Here is a 23,794-nt window from a genome sequence, read left to right as displayed (position 1 = left end):
CTGATACTGAATCTCAGGTCTGAGATGATCATGCTACCAACACCTCGTGTGACCACACACAAAGCAGGGGAAGCCCCTAGTTAAGGTGGCAGCCTAGGCCTGCTTTTCATTAGGGCCCTGTGCAATTTTAAAGTAATAATTACATTGTGGAGAGGAGACCACAGAGCATCCCCTCGCATCCCAGGCAGATGTGGGGAATGGCTGGGGACTTGCTTGCGAGATGCCTTGACCAGAGTCTGTTGAAATCATTGGGAACCTCCACTATGACTCTACTGCACTTCAGATGAAACCCTGGGTGAGGAGGATTGGAGAGAACGGACACTCCCTTTAGGGCAAAAGAGGAGCAGCCCAAGTTCTTCTTCCTACTTAGAGAGCGCTGGCAAGAAACCAGCATGCTTCTGTTCATCTGGATGTCTGGGAAGGGAGTTCCAGCGAGACACACACCAGCACAATGGTGGCAACACTGCTAGCACCATGGTGAGCGGTTTACTGCAGGGCAAGGATGCTCTGGTGCAGGGGAGTCAAATGCATGGCATGTGAAGCCTCTTTCCAGCTGCTGGGATACTGGAAGTTGGGAGGTGTGGCCTGCCACAGAATGTGGGGCTCTTTGGCCCCACTGGCCAGGGCCATCAGCGAGGCACTTGGCCCACCAGCTTGGCCACCCCTAGTCCCCCACTATGCCCCCTGACTCCCACAGCTGCTGGTTTAGCAGTGGCAAGAAGTCCCCCATCCCTGGATCACTAGTGCCACTGCTGGACCCCCACTACCATGAGGACCCTTATTCTGGATCCCTTGCTGCCTCCAGACCTGCTACTGCCACTGCCAGATCCCTCCTGCCACCAGACATCTGCTACCTGACCCCTCACTGCCTCTGGATGTGCTGGTACTATGGCCATGGCAGCCACCCATATGCCCTGGGCTGGATCTGGCCCACAAGGAGCCTCGTGGCCTTTATTCAGCCCAGGGCCCCAGGTGAGTCTAAGACCGCTGCTCAGGAAGCTTCTTAGATACTTTTTCCTAGGATGCTTCCTTCAAAGCTAGGACTGCTCACCACTAGGCCAGATTTCTAAGAGCAGCTGAGTGGTCCAAAGTCCCAACAGATGTTACTGGGGGCAACAGGGACTCAGCACCAATCAGCACCTGGGGCTTGATCCAGTGAGTGATTCCACCTCCTGCTGACACTAGTGAGGTGTTCTCACAATAATCCATGCAGTTCTCCTCTTTGGAGGCCTCATTATTAGGGCTCTGTCTGAATGAAGAGGCCTGGGTTTTGAGATCTGGGGCAGGTTAAGCCTGGAACTGAAGCTTATGGCTCTGATCTCAGGCCAGGTTACTTTCTGTCTAGCTGCTCAGAAGCCAGTGGAAAATGTGTTATGGCTGTTATATGAAACTAGATGGCTATTATAGTATTATATTTCAAAGAAAAGGAAACCATTTTTCATTCTGTTTGAAATTTCCTGTTACATTTGAGGAACTCCTTTGCTGTTGTTGTGTTATTTAAAAAAATAATTGTTGGTAGCAAAAAAACAATACTACTTGAACCATTCACTCAGAGGAAAAGGAAAAGGAAAAGTGAGACAAATGAGGGGGGTTGCCCTTCCCTGCAATCAGAATAAAGCTTTGCAGTTCTGCCTGTAACCAAAAGGGAAGGGGGTGGGGGTGGAGGGAAGAAACCTTAAACCATTTTGTTTGAAATTAGTTTTTTTCCCCACAAAGGCTTTAGTTTTATGGAGACAGCAATTCCCAGCACATAGGATTCTGACAGGACACTGTCCACCAGCACAAAGCAAGATGTTTTAGTGTACACCTTGGTACTCACATCCAATTATCTTGAGTTTTGCTGGAGAGAGCATGTGACAGAAACCCAGCCAGATGCACACAGGGTGCTACATGCAGTCATTACCCCAAACCACTGGCCCCAATGAAAACTGTAAGCTGGGCAGGATCTGGCCCTATCAGTAACTGCCCTGTAGACCAAGTAAATCTGTTAGTTTGGCAAGGCCTACATTTCTCAAAGAGCCCAGCAGTTTGTAGACACATCCCTCCCAAATGCTAGCCACAAACTCCCTTGTTACAGCCAGGGCCTTGTTACAGCCATGAATATGATGGACATAACACTAACCAGATAACTTCCTGCCTTCTCCTCCCTCTACAGAGCACCACTCTCACCTTTACCTTTTCCCAGCCTCAGGGATAATATTGTTATCTGTCTATCACAGATATTGATATAGTTTCCCTCACCACAGTACTTGAGTGCCTCACAGTTCCTAATCCTTTCCTAATCCTTGTATTCATTGTGAATAAAGTTAAACGCATCTCCAATGTAATTATCTACCTGTGGGCCTTTTACAGTAGTTCTCAACCTTTTTAGACCATGGACCGGCAAACTGTGGATCAGAAGTGACCGCGGACCAGAAGTGATGGCGGACCAGCAAACTGCGGACTAGAATATTGCAGACTGGAAGTGACTGGCATACAGGGAACTGGCAGCCAACCCTTTTTTATACTCAGTATAAAAAAGGGTTGGCTGCCAGTCCACAGTACGCCAGTCACTTCTGGACTTCCAGTCCAGCAGCCAACCCATCGTGGCCCAGTACTGGGCTGCAGCCCAGGGGTTGGGAACCTGTCTTAATACTTCCAGTTCACAGAATGGGAGCTAAGGCACAAACAGACAAATTACTTGTCCACACTGGAGGTCAGTGGCAGAGGAGAGAACTGAACTTGGATTTCCCAAGTCCTAGAAATGACCTTTCTTCCTTCCCCTTCTGCTGATGCATCACAGCTGATTTTCTAAGACTTCCTCTCCTGGGGGCTCTGAAGGCATGTCCAGATGAGTATACTCATGGAGTTTGTGATGCATCAAAGATGTCTGAAGAACTGCAAACTGCATGCAGTGTGTATCCAACCAGTCACTGCACTGCAAATTTGTGGTGCAGCACCAAAATTTGACATTGGATGAGCCCAGTGTAAAAAAAGACTCCCCCTCCAGGGGCATGTGCAAGCAGACACAGAGGCTGGATTGTCCAGGGAGACACTCTGGCTGCTTTTCCCCTCCTTTAGCTGTCCTTCAGGTCCTCCAGCACAAGCTGGGAGGAGGCGAGAAACAGTCATTTTCCCAAAGTGGGGCATTTTGCCCCACACCAAACCCCACATGCAGGGGCCTGTGCCTCAGCAAAAACCACTCATCTGGCCATGCCCTGAAAGTCTTGGCAATGCTTCCTCCATTCTATCAGGTTCTTAGCTGATAGTCCTAGCTTCCCCATCTCCATTTACCCACTGCTTGCTGCCTTTCTCAGCATTATTGCGATACATTTATCTCTCTGCTCCTTATCCACCTGTTCCTGTCCCCAGTCATTCCTGATCAAGACAGCAGAAACGGCACTGCTGCTTGTCAGTAAGCTCTTCCTTGCTTACAGGCCACTGAAAAACCATTCCCCCTTTGTTATCTGTCTTTTGAAGGGGTTTCCTTCAAGGAAGGTTTATTAGTTGCTACCACAGGAGACTCTGGATTACTGAGGAGCAAAGAAAATTACATTCTCCTTCCAGGCCACAAAATGACTCTAGTTAGATATACCCTGCCCCAGCTACAGGACTTAATTTGAATGTTTCTGATAAACTTGAGGGAACTCCAGCCAAGATCTCTTCCTCATCAAGAATGCTTGTAAACTCAGGGGGATTTCAGAGGAGCTGTAACTGTTAGCAGGGCTCAGATCGACTGAAGATTCACAGCTCTGTCTCTAGTCTGGACCTAGAGTGCCTTTGATGGGTTCTCCTTGTGTAGTCCTTGACAATGATCCTTTGCTGTGTTCTACTTGGTAGACCCAAAGCTGGGTGTTAGGTTGGTCTCATGAGCTGTGTAAACATTTCTGGTGTAAGGGCTTCTATTAAGCCTTTGCCTGCCAAGTCCTAGGGAGGCTCACCTGCAGGACAATGGCTGGCACTGAGAAAATCATGGCCTCATTGAACACTGGATTTGTGTCATCTCTCTTTGCTGCTGTCTTCTTCTTGCTGATCTTCCTCCCATCCTGAAGCAAGTACACTTTGACAAAAGGATCTGTTTGGACAAAGAGGAGCAAACAACCACTGTTAGCCAGCTGCCCTCCACTGGTAAGCAGAGACCAATGCAAAAAGCAGTCTCTCATTGAGGTCTCCAGTCAAGTCGAAGAGAATGGAAATGTGCATGTTAAGTCTTTAGAGCAGGGAGAATCATGCTGTTCTGTGTTTGTAAAGCCCCTAGCACATTTGGGGTGGTGGGCCATATAACTGAGCCTAGTAGGTGCCACCACAATATCCGTGACTATATAATCTATTAGCAGACATGAGAGGTACCCAAATAAACTCCTTACACATGAATGCAGAACAAACCATCCTCATGGAACCACAGGACACCTCCTCCCCACCATGATGTGAATAAGGCTGCAAAGAAACTGTGGTTGTGAGTGATACTGCCCACTGGGTGACCAATACATTGCCCTTCACTGACTTTCTCTCAGTATTCCTGATGCTACTGTAAATAGGAGATAACTACCACTACTGCTGGCAGTGGCAGGACATCCCAGGAAGAGGATATGAGGAAGAGGCCTGTGGCTTTGGAGCTAACATTCCAGGGCGCTGGTCTACGCTCCCTAGACCTCAGTGTGGTTTAACTTTGGGTTGGCTGTACTGTCCAGACTCATGACAATGCCCTATGCCAGAGGTGGGCAAAATATGGCCTGCAGGCTGGATGCGGCCCACCAGGCCATTCTATCCGACCCACGAGGCCCCTAAAAAACTTAGAATATTAATATTTATCTGCCCCTGGCTGCCTGTCATGCAGCCTTGATGGCTTGTCAAAACTCTGTAAGCGGCACACCGCCCAAAATAATTGCCCGCCCCTGCCCTATGCTCTAATGCTCCTGAGACATGGCCCAGGTAAGTGGCCTAACCAGCCTGCAGCCTTCCCCTGACCATGCTTCTAGGGGGAAGAGAAAACAACCCTGAGTCTCACTCAGAAGTGGCTCTTTGTTGCACTCACCTGCAGTCACTTTGCCATTAGTCCACACGAGATTTTTGGCTTTGACCACAACCACAGTCAGCCGCTCCGCTGTGGGCAGGTAACTCAGAGACAGCAGGATTTCTCCCACCGAGTCCACTGTCTGCAGGACACAATACATCATTCATCATGCGAGAGCAATACTGCCCCCCAAGTTTCAATCAAGGGGAAGAGTAAGAAGCAGGAAAGGCTTCACCAGTATGAGGGCAGAGGCCTCTGGTGGTTTCGCTGTCAAAAAGAAGGATGGTCTACTGCTAAGTGCACTAGCCCAGGGACTCTGGAGACTAAGGTTCACATCTCTGCTCTACTATAGACTCCTTGTATGGCCTTAGGCAAGTCTCTTAGCTTCTGCATGCTTGGTTCTTACAGATGGGGACAATGGCACTTCATACCTCACAGGATAAATTCACTTGGGACTGTGAGGCCAATGGGTGCTACATGGAGAGACATCCATGTTCATCAAGTAAAGTCCTGTGTGTGATGTCCAGCTATTGTGAATGGCAACATCACCAGACAGAAGCCTTGACCGCCTGCCCCCAGCTCTGCCCCAGGGGCATGAGAGGAAGCCAAATGGCAGTGAGAGCTGGATTCTCACTGGGAAGTGTTGACATTGCTGCTCAGTCTTATACCAGCCATAGATCTGCCTGACCCTGATGGGGACATGCTACTTCACCCTCAGACAGGAGAGGTCTTGGAGGTAAACACCACTACTGCATTTAAAGGGGGAAGAATTCATTCAAAAACCTGAGCAAACCTTGATCCAAAGTCCCAGAGCCAAACACCTTGAACTCTTGAGTCTGGACATTAACTGTGTGGTACTCAGGTCTGTCTACAGTAGGAACATTTTGGGAAAGCTGAGATAACAATGGGGGAAGCAGAGATCCTGCTTCAGAGAGTCAGCTGATTGTCTGGAGAGAGGAGGGAGGACTCCCCTGCCCACCCAGATGAGCTGGCAAGAACCTTCCTTAACAGTATGGCATAATGGCCTGATAGCCTGGTCTGGGATGACAATACTTGGGTTCTCAGCTGAATGCCAAGCTCTTTTGCTGCAGTCTCAGCTCCAGTGTTCAAACCAAATGGCACAGATGAAAAACTTTATGGTATATCGTGTCCTGGCTGTGAAGAGTTTGTAGGGGATGACACATTTAACCCAGCTCTGCACAGATCTGATGCAGCAAGTACTGAACCAGTGGTGACCCATTCTCTCTCATTTTCAGTGAATCCCATTAGCCCCAGAATGAGACCTCACCTTGTTCATGTCCTGCAGGTACAGCCAGGCTTTGAATGGCCGGATGGCCAGGTCCAGGTCTGACAGCTTTAGCTCTGCTACCCCAGTGCTGATGTTCCTCTCATCTTCATCAATGCCAAAGACAGAAAACCTCAAGCTGTTTTCCTCCAGTGCAGATGGGTCCAAGGGAATCGAGAACTTCTCATCAAAGAAGACAGAATAGGCACTCCTCTGAATCTGCCAAGAGAAAGGCCAAGTTCAAGGTTATGACTCCAAGTGCATGCCATGGAGAAGAATTATTGGGGGATGGGAGAAGGGCTCAAAGATTCTCCCTTCAGATATAAGAGGCCAGCAGCATTGTAGGGCTAAGTGTCAGGGTAGATTTGCCAGAGCCATAGGTTCAAAACCACTCAGGGACACCTAACTTTTTATTCTTCTTGGGTACAGGCAAGCAAACCTTCATGCCATTTTCTGGATCAGGAAGGTTTTGACGCACAACACTGAGCAAGGCTACCCTGCTCAGGATAAAGAATCAGGGCCAAGTTTCCAAACAGGCTGTTGAGTGATAGCTGCACCCACCAGCACTACCAGGACAAGCACCAGATACGTGCCCTTTTTTAAAAACAAAGGAATCCTCAAAATTGCCACCTTAGACCATCATTGCCAACAAGAAACAAAAACTGATACACAAAACAACCTACAAAATGCCACAGGTAGAAACAAAGACAATGAGGGCATTACCAATGCCACTGCTATTGCAATGAGGGAACTTTTTGGTTAGTATATCACAGAAAAATAGGGCTGGAAGGGACCTTGATAGATCATCTAGTCCTGCCCTATACTCAAGGCAGGAGCATCCCTGACTAACCCATCCCAGACAAGCATCTATCTAACCTGGTCTTAAAAACTCCCAGTAATGGAGACTCCAAATCCTCTCTAGGTAGTTTTTTTCCAGTGCTTACCCATCCACATGCCTGGAAAATTCTTTCTAATATCCAACCTGAATCTCTTTTGTTGCAATTTATGAGTGTTATTTCTTGTCTTGTCTCCTGAGGACACTGGGAACAATTGATCACCATCCTCTTTATAATCACCCTTTTTGTACTGAAAACTGCTTTCACATCTGCTCTTAGTTTTCTCATCTCTAGCCTACACAGCCCCAGTTCTTCCAATCATTCTTCATATGTCATGTTTTCCAGACCTCTAATCAGTTTTGCTGTTTTCCTCTGGACTCTTGCCAATTTGTCCACATCTTGAAGTGCAGTGCCTAAAACTAGACACGGAACTCCAGGTGAGGCCTCAAGTGTGCTGAACAGGGAGGAAGAACCACTTCTTGTGCCTCATATATGGCACACCCAAGTAATATTGGACCATTTTTTCCTCAATGAATCCAGCTCATTTTGTATCAATTCCTGCCCTCTAACTTGTCTGTAATCCCACCTAGCTGGGTTATCTGCAAATTTAGTAAGTGTGTAGTCAGTTCCATCCTCCAAATCATCAATGAAGCTTTTGAACAGTACTGGACCCAGGACCAAAACCACACTTGATCTGTATCAGCATAGCTGTGCAAGTTTATCAACTGTGGGCCAAAGGAAACTGCAGCAAAGAACTGCTGATGCAGAGAAGTCTAGGGATGCTGAGCAATCTCTACTCATGTCTGCCACAATGGGGAGTGGAGGGTAATGTACAGCATAGATTGCAGGTGTTTATACCAGCAGGGGAGCGGGAGGTATGCATGTTATAGATGAACCCTCTGAAGCACATTAAGAGAAAGCAGCTAGGTGTGGTATGAAGGAGTGCTGTTCAGGTAGCAGGGTGGGAGGAGCATAATGGGATTTAAAGAGACAGTGTAGTGAGATGCAACTGTTTAGTCCTGCAAAATCATAAAGCTTGAGTTCCCTATCCATGTGACAGCACAGCCAAGGTGGAGGGGAAGGGTGGGCTGAGCTATTAGGGCCTCACCTTGAGAGGCACTGAGCTCTTTCCATTCCCACTGAGGTCAGCAGTTGATCAGAACCAGACTCTGTGCATGTGTCCCAGTGCCCATGGAAGGGGCAGAAGGGACAGAAGGGAAACTTATGCTGCATGCATATGTGTACATGTGCACAGGGGAATATAAGAAACCTAGGCCATATCATATTGGGGTGCCAATCCCCTGCACAAATGCAGGATTTGCTGTTCCTAATATATCCCAGGTAGTTCCCTACCAGCCTTTTCTTGGTGGTGAGTGTTATTATGGGCTCAGAGTCACCTGCCACTGTCTACCCTAGAGGTGGCTCCTTTCAGAGATAGGCAGGTGAATTCTGGTTGCATGAATTTTGTGTGGCAGTCAGGGAACCTGATGTGGAAATAGCAGCTTTGTGACCAAGGCCAAAGCTTCTTAGCTCCTCAGAAGAGGGGCTATAACCAGCCTGTGCATTGCAGCATTGGTGTCTATGGCTAGGGACAGACATTCAATAAACCTGAGCCTGAATTGATTCAAGCTTTGGAGGTTAGTCTAACCTGCAAAGCTTGAATCAATTTGAAGGTGGATAGACATTCCCTTTTAATTCCAGAAATGCAGGACCATGCCTGCAGTGGCTCAGGCTAGAAGCCAGGAAAGGGGGGGAACATGGGCAGGCCTGGGCAGGACTTCTGATTAGGGAAGGGTTTCCTGCCACCTAGCAGGGAGTTGATAACACAGTGTTTATCACCCCTGACTTGCTGTTTATCAGCCCATTAAGAAAACAAAACTTCTCTCATTAGTTCAAGCTCTTAAACAACTTTTTCCAAGGAAAGAATGGAGGGACATTACTAGCTACCTGTTGATTAGCTCCAAAAAGCCCTGTGTTGACAGTGTCCTGTCTGCCTGTCCCATCTCCCACAGCACAGACCATAGCCAGCACGTGGTATGCTACCTAATGCTGTGAGGTGTCTGTGTAAGGCAGAGGGGAGGGGGGAATCTCTGCTTCAGCAGGGAGTGGAGAGAGGGAGTCGGGGAGCAGGAAGAAGCCAGGCAGATGTCCTGTACCTGCAGTCTCTTGTTGGAGCTGCAGCCAGGCAGCAGAGGGGAGGGGCCAGCCCAGTTTTTTGGAGCAGAGAGCCCTGCCCAGCCTGGAGAGCATGCCAGGATGCTAGGGGACTCTGATTTAATTTAAACCAGGAAGGGGTCTGGGACAGACATTGCACAAACCTGTTTGACCCAAATCAGTTAAGTCTGATACTACATTCAGCTAAGTTTATCTCAAACCTGTTTCAGCCATTTTCAAAAGGGTTTATGTGCACTGAACATCTGTTCTGTTACAGATTTAAACCAGTTTCTAATCACTTAAACTGGTTTATGTGTAATGTCTGTCCCTAAGCCCATGTGGATTGCAATGTCCCACCATTCATTCAGAAGCAAAAGAATCAAAAAGAAGCAAAGCAAGAGGAACAAGTGGGCAGCACAATTCATGCCTGGGGCACACCAGCCCAGCTCCCCTGCAGGCAGCATGGGGGGGAGGGGAGGGCCATGCTGGTGTATACCAGCTGTGGATCTGCCCCCCACCTCCAAGTTGTCCCAGTCTCTGGGGAGTCGCCTTTGTGCTGGATCTCCCTATGTAGCTAAGTTTATAATTGCCCAGAAATGAATCTACTGATAATGTAAAGGACAGGTTCCTGCGAAACCACTTCCCTCTTCTTACCAGCCTTCTGCTATTTGGGCCTGGGGAGGGAATCCCTGCCCTGCACCAGGCAGTTTCTAGGCATCACTCAGGGTCAAGTGCATTCAGTTGGAACAGCTCCTCCCTCTGAGCAGTGCTCTGGGCAGGTTTGCAGATTAGAGCGTTCTCTGCCTGCTTGCTCCAAAAGGCTCTAAACTGACTTTACTATTCAGCTACTTAAGCAAGAACAGCCTCCAAGTCAGGTAGCTTTTGCCAGCAAATGGCCAGCTTGGGGAGCTGACAGCCTGAGGCAAAGTGCTCGCTGTCCTCCAAAAGATGCCTGGCTCAGAAATCATTATAGAGACATTATAGAGAGCTTTGAGGCTCTTTTCTTTCCGTGTAACAGGCTTAATGATGATGATAAAAGGCCCAGTGCTGATTCTCGCACTGAATTTTCCCTCTATTGAGCTGAGAAGGTGACTTCTTATTTCACAGTGCTGTAAGTGGGGCCAGAATTAGGGTCTGGTGTTGGCCATCTTCCAACTGGGGAAAGCAGGGCTCAGACATGGATCCTCATCTCAACTGGACTGCAACTAGGGCCAAGAGAAAACTCCTCCACTTTTTCGGGCTGTGGAACCTCAAGCACTCTGCATCGCCAAAGTTGCAGACACTTCAGAGCAATTAAAAGCCAGTCCTGTAACCAATGGGAAAGCAGGATTTTGTGTCCAACATTCCAACCCAGTTCCAAGATTCTGCTCCAATTCTAACCTGGTTCTAATGTTTGTGACAAGATACGTACTGCAGTGGCTGCGCGCAGGAAGTGTCCAGACTGGATTGAGAAAGTGATGCCTTTGAGAACATGAAGCTATAAAGCAGCCCCTCCCCCCCCATGCTTTCCCCTACTCCCAGCCTGCGTGGGAGGCTTGCAAAATAAATGAGAAAGCTTGCAGTTCAAAGCCAGGGGAAGGCTGGCATGCCATTCCTCAGGGAGAGTGTTGCAACTATGTCCACTAGAGGAGATCCCCGCCCCCACCTCCCTCTTCCTCTGCAGCTGGGGATGTATTTATCTGAGCCCAGATGTCAGTTCTATCAGCTTTCACTTAAGAGAGGCAAGGACTGCAAAACACAGCTGAATGGTGCGGGAGTGCGTGCCTGTGTAAGGCTAGGTAACCAGCAGCAGAGCCAACAGTGCACCAGCACTGTGTGTGAACAGAAAAGCTCTCAAAGCGTGGCAGCTTCAGAAATTCCTTGCCCAGGAGAACCTTTCCATTACCAAGGTCATACCTTGTGAAATATGAAACACCTTAACAAGAAAAGAGCATAATTTACCATCCTGCTTGCCATCAGACACGTTTGAGGTAAATAGCTTCAAATTTATCCGAGCCCAATTTGAATAAAATGAACTTTTCCAACCAGGAGAAATTACACCACCCTCCAGTTCTCCTGTACAATATGAATTTTCATTTCTACCTGCAAGAAATTTTACAATCTTTGCATTCTCGTATGCTTGAGGAAGGGTGTGCGCCCAAAAGCTTACAAAGAAAGATTTATTTTTTTTTTGCAACTGTCTAGTTGGTCTAATAAAAGCTATCACCTCTAACACACTGACTACAGCTTTAGAAAGATGTTCTGCATTTCAGCTAAATGGGGCTGCTGGTGCCAGAAATCAGATGGATTGTTCTGCAAATGCTGCGTCACCTCAGGGACGGGACACTGGGCAGGGAGCTCGATACCTCTTGGGCACATCGATACCGCTCAGTGCTCATGGGAGTGCTGCCCTCAAGCATGCCTCCCACCTTTCCCTGCCTGCTACAGATGAGCCTATCTTGGAAACAAGACTGTGAAGTGGCTTTGAAGAACCCCCCTAGTGTCCACCTCAAGTTCTTGGTCTCTAGCATGCAGTGAGAGATGTTCATGAGAGCCCTGGTTTCATTACTAATGAGCACTGTTTACATGGCTGTAAAAACAGCAAGACCTCACAGCCATAACTGAGAAAGGCAGTCAAGGGGCAGCTCTCCATTTTACAACCCAGTTCGACAAGGCTTTACGAGGCCATATTAAGCAAGAGTGGAAATAGGATCCAGGTCTTCAGTACAGCAGACCTGACTAATCCAGTCACACTGCACCTCAGCATGAAAATGCCAAATTTATGAGGTCCTATCTCCAACCTCTGCTTTCCCCTCTAGCCCACACTCCTCTTTTGAGAGCCTGCAAAACACCCCATGACTTTCTGGTCCCTGCCATGCTGCTTTGACAAGCCAATAGCTGATAACCACTGGCCAAGCGAGTGTTAAGTCTCTCTGTAGTGGCTGATTCACACAGAGGAAACATTTGCTTCTCTAACTCAAGTGGTAGCAACCTGAATAATATCCGTACTTCATTTGAACATGGCCTGATCCCCAGAGAGAAGCGAAGCACTTGTGTACTCATCAAGGGTCACCTCTCATTATCATTAGTACCGAACAGGAGCAGGGAATCAGTCTGGGCTTGTAATTACTTCCTGGGCATCAAAGAGGTAGCAATTATATCTGGCATTGAATAATCCTGGTGTTGGCTATTATGAGGGAACTGTGTTACCACTGGAGCAGGCAGATACTAATAAAAGCAGCAATAGCATTTTGACTGTGATCCTGCTCCATTCAGAGGTAAAGGTATAGCAATTTAGCTCTCTTGCATAGCTACAGGATCATCCAGACATCACAGCTACATCATAATTCCTGATATGTGGTAGGTGATGGGGTGAGGAAGAGGGAAAGGAACAGTAACAAATTGTTTCTCCCTTTAAATTGTTAGAAGTCTGCCCATAGCCAAAGATCAAAAGGAGCAAGCAAATTAGACTGGATTCTGTTTTCATTTATGCTAGGGTGTGGGAGTAAAATGCCAAGGACTTCAGCAAAATCATTGTGGACTAGTACCACAGGAATATGGAGACACAAAAGCAAAGAAACCATGTGGGTCATCAAATCCAGTCCCTTGCACAGAGATCAGGATGTGGCCCAGCGCATGTGCTCTAGGTTTGGATCCCTTGTTGCACATTTCAGTCACCCACTGACCATTTGATGGTGGAGAGATAGGCTGCTACTGACTCCCTTTTTGTCTTTCCCCTGGCTTGCCTCATTTCTTCTCGTAACACTGAGAATGTGTGCAGGTTTAGAGGGAAACCCTTGCAAGCTCAATAGGCTGAGGAACTACTATGGTCTCCCATCACAGGCCCATTTTTATTGCAGCTAGCTTGATTCCATAGCACTAGATTCAGAACCCTGTATTTCAGGCTGTTCATGTGCAGTGCAATTTCCATTAAACAGCCCACTGGAGAGGCTGAAACATTTTAGAAGTAGTATTTCCCGTTGGTATTTTTAAGCAAGATATACTAATATTGGTTATCCTGTAATAAACACAAGCAGAGAGAGTTTCCTCTATCACGGTGGGAGCAGCCCAGAAACAGTGGGTTATCTTGTTAATGCTGATTTGTGTTTTTAAAAGCTTGGATCTCCACCGTGGAAGCTTACAGGATCAGACACACTCGTCTAGCCTCATACAAGCGATCACAGAGATTGCTCCTACCTTGAGAAGCCCCAGCACTGGTACAACACAGATCAGGTGACACTTGGCACCTGACAGTTCCCTCCCCAGAAATAATGGAGCAGCCCATTGGGGCTTAGTGGCCCAGTAGAGTTAAATCCAGTGAGCTTACCTTCACTCTGCACTGAGGAACAAGCCCACAGGTGACTATTTTCTACCTTGTGGCCAATGACTGGACTAGCAATGTGAGCTGCCTGCCGTGAGACACGTGGGCAGAACTGTGCAGGAGCTGGGCTGGCAGAATTCAGGAACTGCAGCTCAGGATGGGTAGGGAGGTGCAGCTCAGGACCACTGGCTCCTAATGGATGCAGAGTGGGGAATACCAAACTGCGTCCATTATCTCAATGGGCACTGATCCTTACCTAGAAAAGGTGGGTGGCTGATTGCTTCCACTCCTCAAAATGCTGCTATTGCAGAGAACTGGCTGCCAAACACACCTATATATTCCAGGGTAGAAGACAGCACAGGCCTATTTTTTGTGCAGTGACAGTGAGCCTATGGCCACCAGCAACTACAAGTTCCTTGCAGCAGCTAGGAGGCAGCCACTTGGGGCACAACAACAGACTCCTTGAGACAGCAAATAACAAAGCAGGGATAGGAGTGAAGGTTTCAGGTTAATAACCAGGGGGCCAAGGGAGGGCATTGAGCAGAGAGCTCTGGCCAGCGCTCTCACTCCTCAAAGGCATCTAAGGAGCTGTTGGATGCTACCCAGTGAAACTCTGTTGGTAGATGTGCACAAGCAAGGGAAAGGAGGACAGCCTCACAGCTGCCTGGGTCCCATCCAGCCAGCAACTCCTTCCTGGTATGGTAAATAGGCAGTTTGGCTAGGGCCAGGAAGAGGCTGGCCAGAAGGTCCTGGGAGTTGGTGGGGCTACAAATGGGGTGTGCATAAACTAGAAGGTCCTTAAGAAGAGGTTCCTGAGAAGGTGGAAGAGGGGCTGCAGCCCAGAAGACAGCACAGGAACTGACAAAAAAAACCCCAATGCTTAGCACAACTCAGTATAATGCAAGGGCGCCTGTCCATGTTGCACTTTTCCTGTGTCCATGTGACAAAAATCGCCATTAAGCTAGCTAAATCACGTCTGCAGATCCACGTTGTCAGCTGATTTTATTGCTTTAGGTTTGTTTGGTTTTTTTATCATGGTCATTTAAAATACCTCCAACATGTTTTATTGTTAGCTCCTAAATTTCTTCCATGAGAGTTTTTTTTTTTAATCGTATTAAATTTTTCAATAGGTATCTGACTTTTGCCCAAAAATGGGATTTTCATAGATTTCATAGACATTAGGGCTGGAAGGGACCTCGGAAGATCATCGAGTCCAGCCCCCTGCCCAAAGGGCAGGAAGTCAGCTGGGGTCATAGGATCCCAGCAAGATAAGCATCCAGTTTCGTCTTGAAGGTGTTCAATGAAGGCGCTTGAACCACCTCCGGTGGCAGGCTGTTCCAGACCTTGGGGGCTCGGACACTAAAGGAATTCTTCCTTATGTCCAGCCTGAAGCGGTCTTGTAGTAGTTTATGACCATTCGACCTAGTTGTCATCCCTTGGGGCGCTCTGGTGAACAAACGTTCCCCCAGATACTGGTGGTCACCCCTGATAAACTTGTAGGTGGCCATCAGATCACCCCTGAGCCTGCGCTTTTCCAGGCTAAAGAGCCCCAGGGCTCTCAGCCTGTCATCGTAGGGTCTGCTTCCCTGACCTCTGATCATGCGCGTGGCTCTTCTCTGGACTCTCTCAAGCTTCTCCACATCCTTTTGAATTGTGGAGCCCAAAACTGGACGCAGTACTCCAGCTGCGGCATCACTAAGGCCGAGTACAAGGGGAGAATGACGTCCCGGGATTTGCTTGAGAAGCATCTATGGATGCAAGCCAGCGTTTTGGTCACTTTACTAGCCGCAGCATCGCACTGCAGGTTCATGTTCATCTTGTGGTCAATGATGACCCCCAAGTCTCTTTCTTGCATAGTGCTAGCCAACATAGCACTGCCGAGCCTATAAGGATGCTGTGGGTTTTTCTTCCCAAGGTGGAGAACCTTGCATTTATCGGCGTTGAACACCATCAGATTCTCGTCCGCCCACTTGCTGAGCCTGTCCAGGTCAGCCTGGATCACCTGCCTGTCTTCTGGTGCGGATGCTTTGCCCCAAAGTTTGGTGTCATCGGCAAACTTGGCCAGTCCGCTTCTGACTCCAGTGTCCACATCATTAATGAAGATGTTGAACAGTATGGGTCCAAGGACAGAGCTGTGGGGGACCCCACTGGTCACAGGACACCACGATGAGTGACTTCCATCAATTACTACCCTCTGGGTCCGACCACGGAGCCAATTTTCCAGCCAGTGGATCATGGAGGACCCAAGGCGACAATTGGCCAGTTTCTCCAAGAGGCGATCATGGGACACCAGATAGAAGGCTTTTTTGAAGTCAAAAAAATTTTCCCTTCTTTGCAACAATTTCACCACCAGGTACCATTTGGGTTCACTCTGAAATCCATGGAATTTCTCTCACAACGATTCAAAATGAACCAGGTGCTAATCTTGCAAATTTTTCCTGGTTATTTCAGATTAATGAAGAATACAATTAAAAAAAAAAAAAAAAAAGGGTTCCCTGTTTTCACATGCACTTCATTTCTAGCTGTCCTTTTCCCTGATGCCACTTTCCTCCCCTAGCCACTTATCAGAGCCGACCAGCCTCAGCCTCTGCCATTCCAGCTAGCCCCCCAACTTTTTATCCTGCTTGTGCCGAGAATTTCGGGGACCCGCACCCCAGTATTTGTCACTCTCAACAAGCTAATCTACACACAGAGGTTTATGAGCCTCTGAGTGATACAGCCCAAGTATTTCAAGCTGTATATGCTCATGTATTTAAAATCAAAAGTCCCAGGTGCACTGGCCTAGCACCCCCTCCCTCTTCCCCCACCATGCCAAGGAACTGCATTTCATCCATGTCTGGAAATAGAGTCACTTTCTTCCAGTGATTTCAATTACATGTAGTAACAGGCAGAGGTTAAAGCAGCAAATAGGACTGTTTTCCCCTACAGCTGAGGGCTTAGATGCTTTGTGGTATATGCTGATAGACATGACTGGGACTAAATAGCTAGGTGAAATGGTTCATAACAAGAAGAGTCGTTGCTTGATGAACTTCTAGCCTGGCAGAGACCTGATACAAAAAAAGGTCAGGACTTAAGGGCCATCACTCTTCCTGTCTCATATTCTCACATCATTCCCACTCAGAAAAGGGATAGGAAATGAGAGAGGTGAAGGCAGGGCTCTTAAGAAACGGGAACTATTTGAGCTCTACTGCTGATGTTTTCAGTGGCCTGAATGCTGATGCAAAGACTCAGCGTAGGCACACAGCTAGTACAACCGAGTTATTCCTAGCATGAGCAAGACACCCGAGTTACAGCAGACCTCCTGGCTCACCTGCCTAACTCCACTGAACCAAGAGAAAACAGAGGTGTGACCCCCTAATCAACCAGGGTGGGTTGGATATAAGTGAGTGGATAAAAGAGAATTCATCTGAAAACCTTGAGGGTGAAAAAAGAAGCTGGAAAACCAATGAGGAAAGTTTTTTGGAAACAATGAAAGGACTTTTGTACTGGCTTGTCAGTATTACAATACTGGCCTTTTCCACTCCAGCTTCATAGAAACATTGTGGGAGGGCCCTCAGATCGTGTTCAACCACCTGCTCAAGGCAGGAGCATCCTGACAAAATTGTCCCAGGCAAGTGTTTTGTCTAACCCAGTGGTTCTCAACCATTTTGAACTCCAGGCACCCTTCCACAACTATTGTGCATTGAGTGGAACTCAGTTTCAAAACTAATTTATGGATTACAGTGCTTGCTTCCTTGAAGAGGGGCCTGGGAGTAGAGATGGGGGATCGGCCAGGCAGGGACAAGTCTAAGCCTGAGCTTATCTCCTAACACCTCACTTATCCTCACATCACAGAGCACTCTTCAAAAGATCAGGGGGCACCCCAGGGTGCCGCAGCACCGTAGCTGAGAATCACAGCCTGCTCTTAAAAAATCCCAGGGATAGAGATTCCACACGCTCTCTAGGTAATCTTTTCCAGCACTTTACCAATCTCAAAGTTAGAAAGTTCTTCTTAATATGTAACCTAAATCTCCCCTGTTGCAATTTCAGCTCATTACTTCTTGCCTTGTCCCCTCCAGCTACAGAGAACAATTACCTGCCATCCTCTTTATAAAAACCCTATTTCTATTTGAAAACTATTATCAAATTCCCCCATCAGTGTTCTGTAGACTAAATAGCCCCAGTTTTTTCTGTCATTACTCTCATGTCATGTTCCCCAGACCTCTAATAATTTTTGCTGCTTTCCTTTGAACTCTTTCCAATTTGTCCATGTGTTAAAGTGCAGAGCCCAAAGCTGGATAAGATACACCAGGGAAGGCCTCACCAGTGTCAAAAAGTGCAAAAGATTCACCTTTAGAAACTTGCAAGTAATGTTAAGAATGTAAGAACATAAATGGGTCAGACCAATGGTCCCTCTCACTAAGTATCCTGTCTCCAGCAGTGGAAGGGGTGGATACTAGAGTGATCTATCCCCTATTCAATGCCCTTCCTGGCATCCACCATTATTATCTTAGAGATGCCAACGGAAACATCACAAACTATTCTATTCAAGAGCCATTAATAGATTGATTATCCATTCATTTGTCTAGTCTCTTTTTTGAACCTGGCTATGCTCTCTGTCTCTAGCGCTTCCTGTAGCAATGAACTCCACAAGTTAATGTGCTGCATAAAAAAAATACTCTCTTTTAAGTTTTAAACCTGTCTCCTGCTAATTTCAGTGGGTTCCCCCTAGTTCTAGTATTCTGGGACTTGTTCATGAACAACAGTTCCCTGCTCACTTGTTCCACACCGTTCATGATTTTATAGACCTCTATCATAATCCCTCTCAGCCTTCTCCTTTCCAAACTGAAGAGTCCTAGCCTTTTTAGTCTCTCCTAGTATTGCAACTGTTCCATGCCCCTGATCATTTTGATTGCCCTTCTCCATACCTTTTTTAATTATACTACATCCTTTGAGATGTGGGGCCCAGACCTGCACACAGCATTTAAGATATGGACACACCACAGATTTGTATAATGGTATGATATTCTCCCATTTTGTTTTCAGTTCCCTTCTTAGTGGGTATGTCTACATGTGCAATTAATTTGAAGTAGGCTTACTGCACAGTGAAAATACTGTGCAGTAAACCTCTGGGGAGCACTTCTACACATGCTGCCTCTTGGGAGCAGATTTGCTTCCAATGGGAGCAGCCTGGAAAGGATTGCTCCCACCCTGCTCTGCCCCCCTGCAGCATCCAGGGACAGCTCCAGGCTCCCTCCGTGTGCCAGCCCAGGGTCTGGCAGGGAACACCGGGCCAGGAGACAACCATCTCCTGGCCCTGTACACCTTGGGAGGGGTGCTGATGTGGATGGAGCAGAAGAACTGCTGTTGTAGAGCTCTACCTACCCATGCACATGGGGACAAGCTCTGTGCCCAACGGAGCTTCCCTGTGGCTGGCCAGGACCTGTCTCTGCCTGGGGCAGGTCCCAGCCAGCTCCAGGCTGCACCCCCTCCTCCACAGCTGTTTTCTAGCCTTGTGCCCCAGTCAGGCAATTGGGGCATGGGGCTGGGAAAGAGCTGTTGGGGAGAAGCTGGGTACTCTCCCCATGCAGGGAGCTCCTGGCTCCAGCTCCACAATCAGAGCAGGGGCTGGAAGCTACCTGCTGCTGGGGCAAGGGGACATTGTCCCAGCCCAGGCTCTGCCAACAGAGCCCACCGCAGCAGCAGCCAGCTCCAGGGGCAGAGAGCAATCTCCTGCCCCCTGCTGCCCTGCTGACTGGGAGCAAATTTGCTTCCAACTTGGCCATCTACACATGCATTACTGTGCAGTAACTATTCCACAGTTCATTCACTACCTGGATTTGCAGGTAGCAAATGAACTGTGGAGTAGATCAGTTTACTGTGCAGTAAGCATCTGCACATGTAGACAGTGAGGCTTACTGCACAGTAAATTGGTCTATTGCGCAGTAAATCAGCTTGTGTAGATGCGCCCAATGATGCCCAACATTTCATTGACTTTTGGTCACCACTCCACACTGAGCTGTTTTTAAACTACTGCCTACAATGACTCTAAGGTCCCTTTCCTGAATCATAACAGCTAGTTCAGAATCTAGCATCGTATATATAGTTGAGGTTATTTTTCCCCTGGTGCATTACCTTGCATTTGTCGACACGGAAGGTCATCTGCAATTTTTGCTCATATTAACTCTTGCCGGTATACTATTTGCTTTTTTTCCCCCAACATTGTCACACTGTTGGCTCATATTTAGCTTGCAGCCCACTATAAATATATATTGAGTCTATATAGTTATTATTTGGTTTAGAGAAGAGAAGACTGAGGGGGGATTTAATAGCAGCCTTCAGCTACCTGAAGGGGGGTTCCAAAGAGGATGGAGCTGGACTGTTGTCAGTGGTGACAGGTGACAGAACAACGAACAAAGGTCTCAAGTTGCAGCAAGGGAAGTTTAGGTTAGATATCAGGGAAAATTGTCTCACTAGGAGGGTAGAAAAACACTGGAACAGGTTACCCAGAGAGGTGGTGGAATCTCCATCCTTGGAGGTTATTAAGATTGGGCTAGACAAAGCCTTGGCTGGATGATCTACTTGGGGAAGATCCTATTTTGAGCAGGGGGTTGGACTAAATGAACTCCTGAGGTCCATTTCAAACCAAATTTCCTATGATTCTGTGATAACCTCTAGATCCTTTTCTGAAGTACTGCAGCCTAGCCAGTTTGCATTTGTAGATTGAATTGTTCCATCATAAGTGCAAGACTTTGCACGTATTTTTATTGAATTTCATTCAGTTAATTTCAGGTAATTTTTCCAGTGTATCAAAGTTATTTTGACTTCTAATCACATTCACCAAAGCAGTAGCACCCAACTTTTCCAGCCTGTGGGCCAGATGAGCTATGCCATGTCTGTCCACAAACTAGATCCAGTCCATGGGCCCAATCCAGCACATGGTGCTGGCCCAACCAGGACCTGATGCAGCTATGTAGAAACAGCCCTGTCATGACCTGATCCCACTTGGCTGCCTTGGGCTCCAGCCCCAAGCATCTGGATTAGGCCCCAGCTGGGCTGTTGCCGTATAGTTGCATTAGGCCCCAGCCATCTCCAGGTGGTTGGATCAGGCTCTGGCTTAATCCATCTGCTTGGAATATTGTCTGATTCCTCTGCATGGGGCTGGCCTGGTTGGGGGCAATCCAGCTATGTGGGGCTTGAAATTTATCAGCAGGGGAGTGGTGGCAATGCTAGTTGTCACCCCCTCCCATTGCCAAATTTCCCAACCCATGTGGAGATCCATGGGCTAGATTACATGACTCCATGGGCCAGGTCTAGCCTGTGGGCCAGGCGCTGAGCACCCTTGCTTCAAAGTGTCTGTTACTCCACTCAGTTTGGTGCCACCTAAAAGTGTACTAAGCGTGCACTCACTTCCGTCCTCTAAGTTACTAATGAAGATATTGACCAGCATCAGAGTGGGAACAGAGCTCTGGGGAACCTACTTGATATCCCTTCCCAATGAGACATTGACCCATTGATGACTATTTTTAAACATGCTTATCTTTTCAGTTATGCGCCTACCTTCCTGTAGTTTTATCTAGACCATATTTCTGTAGATTCCTTGTGAGAAAGTTGTGGGAGACGGTGTCAATTGCCTTGCCAAAGTCAAGGTATATCACATCCATTGTCTTAACCCCATCGCCTTGTTGTAGAAGGAAATCCAATTTGTAAGCCACAGTGTGCTCTTGACAAATCCATATTAGCTGTGCCTTATCATCTTGTTCTCCTATAAGTGCTTAGAAATTGTTTCGTGGTGACCTATATTGAGCATTATAGTCATACTTTTACCAGCTTCTGGAGCCTCACCTGGCCTCCATGACTTCTCAAAGACAATAGACAACAGCTCTGCAATTACTGGAGCCCATTCCTTGAGTATTGTAGGATGGATTTCATCCAGCCCTGCTGCTCTGAAAACATCCATTATCGATGTAAACATTAACCAGTTATTTCCAGACTTTGGAAGGATTATCTCTTCCCCAGTTGGTGCTGATAATTATGCCTATCCTCTGACAGCTGACTGTTTTTGTGAAGACTGAAGTAAAAATGACATTAAACACATCACTCCTCTTGGTATCATCCATTATTAGTGTTGCCTCCCCTTTCAGTGGGGATGGGGTAGCCAACCTGTGACATGGGTGCCACAAATAGTGCAGGTAGCCCCTGTATGTAGCATGCAATACATTGGGGCAACACAGCGGCAGACAGAGCAGGAAGCAAAAAGCAAAGCAACAAATCAGGCAGGGACCACAGAGAAGAAACAGAAAGCAGAACAGCAGATCAGGCAGGGAGTATAGGCCTGGAAGCAGAGAGCAAAGCAGCAGCTAAGGTAGGGGAAGGGGATTGAAGTGGTACCTGGGGAAGATACAGGGCTTATTTGTGGCACACCTGACAAAACAGTTGGCTCCCACTCCAGTAACGGACCTACAACTTCCTCAGTCTCCCTTTTGCTTCTAACATACTTTTTGTTGCCCTTCCTGCCCCTTTTTGGCTGTATCTTTGTGCCTTGGCCTTCCTGACTTTGTCCCTACCTGTCCATACTGTACCCCTACGCTCATCCTTAAAAAACACTGCCAAGTATCCTATCCTAGAAGCATTGGCATGTACAAGATAGATACATTAATTTTACAATAGCATCTCTACACTTTTCTGAACCCTTTAAAAGGTTCAAGGTAGGTTTCAGCTCAAGCTCAAGCGGTTCCCTCAGTCTATCTGACCTGGTCCCCCATCTGCAAGGGGAAAGGCAGACTTCAGTAACCCTCCAGTGAAGTCGATGTATCTTCAGATGGGACCCACAGGATATGTCCAGGCAAATCCCAGAAACACTTTTGTTCACGGCATTGTTGTCCATTATGTCTTTCAGCAGGACAATGAAAAAGCAGCTCCTTCCTATTGTTTTCCTATCCCATTTGGAGCCCGAACACCTGCAAATGTTAATATCATAACAGACAACTGCAACAGCACAGGGAAATGCTCCCTGCTATGCCTTTGCACTGTTATCAGCGGTCCTTTCATTAGCTTCCCTCCGGCTGACTCCTAATTTCCTCTGCCTCAATTAGAAAAGCAGGAGGAGCTGCATGCACTGGGGCTGGGATTGTGTCAGTTCTGAGCAGAGAGGCCTAGATAGGATCTAAAGGAGAGAAAGGCCATAATGCCCTAAGCAGGGTGGCAGGGTACTGTCCTGCTCCTGGGTACGCTAGAAAAGCAATGCCCTAATCACTCCAGGCTGCTAAAGAAACCGGGTGTTCTCTACAACCAGGGCATTAACTCAAGCATCCAGAATCCCGGCATGGGCTACTGCACTGAGATTTAGCCTCTTAGCATTTTGCAAACAGGCTGCATCTGGAACTACTGAGCATTTCCTTGTGCTGAGGGACTGAGCCAACCCAAATATTTCCATCCCCCCTGCAGTTTTAGTTGCATTAATCCTCCCATTTCCATTGTGGAGGGCTCATGCATTCAGTCAAGGCCAAGCATCCATCTGGGTGTGGGGTAAAGTCTAGTTAGGGCTGAGGAAAGTGTTCAGGGTTGGCTGGTGCTGCAGAAATGCGAGGGATTTATTTGGGTGTGGACCAGCTGGGAAATCTCTCTCTGAAAAAAAGACAATTAGAGGCCTGAATCTAGCCACTTATATGGAGTCAGAGTCTTTTCCACCACCCATTCCAGAAAGTGCAGCATCCTTGATTACAACTCAAAATGGCTGGAGAACAGAGCCCATTATCTGTCCCTTCCATGTCTTTATTTATCAACCTTTAATTAAAAATGCAATGGGGGTTTGGTGCTTCTGAGTGCAAGAAGTTAAGAGCACAAGCAAAGGCAGGTACTGTGCAAACTTACCCCCTCACACAGCGTGGTCCATGTCAGTCTGGCCCCATTGCAGCATGCCCTGCTATTCAAGTCCTGAACCCCAGCACAGTCATGTCTGGGCATCTCTTTCCTCCCTGGCAGTTCCCTGTGCTGCCAACTACTCCCCTGCTCAGCTCCCCCAGTGCACCTCTTCCTGCCTGGCAGAACCCTCTGCTATTCCAGCTGTGGGCTACAGCTGGGTTGGCACAGCTGGGTTCTTACCTGTGTGTCCAGTGCCTTGAACAATTAAGTCTTCATGGCCACAGGGGTGTCTATATGTGGCCATGGTCCAAACTCATTATTATCATTATTATCACCATGGTTATCATAGCATCAAAGATAATAGAATGTAAACAAGACAATGT

The 23,794-nt window shown here is 47.6% G+C and overlaps 1 protein-coding gene across 1 annotated transcript in view; it reads right to left on the bottom strand.

Annotated features, from left to right (window-relative positions):
• Positions 1-23,794, bottom strand: part of SYT12 (synaptotagmin 12) — a 75,727-nt gene that overhangs the window by 6,728 nt on the left and 45,205 nt on the right. The window contains exons 5-7 of the mRNA XM_006275056.4: positions 6,282-6,497; positions 5,015-5,135; positions 3,921-4,054 (exon numbers count right to left, since the gene is read on the bottom strand). Coding sequence (XP_006275118.2) covers positions 3,921-4,054; positions 5,015-5,135; positions 6,282-6,497 — 471 coding nt within the window. The remainder of the gene's footprint in view (positions 1-3,920; positions 4,055-5,014; positions 5,136-6,281; positions 6,498-23,794) is intronic.

The sequence above is a fragment of the Alligator mississippiensis genome, chromosome 2 (assembly GCF_030867095.1).
Source record: "Alligator mississippiensis isolate rAllMis1 chromosome 2, rAllMis1, whole genome shotgun sequence".
Classification (NCBI taxonomy): domain Eukaryota; kingdom Metazoa; phylum Chordata; order Crocodylia; family Alligatoridae; genus Alligator; species Alligator mississippiensis.
Note: the sequence above shows the minus strand (reverse complement) of the source record. Positions and strands in the feature narration are given on the sequence as shown.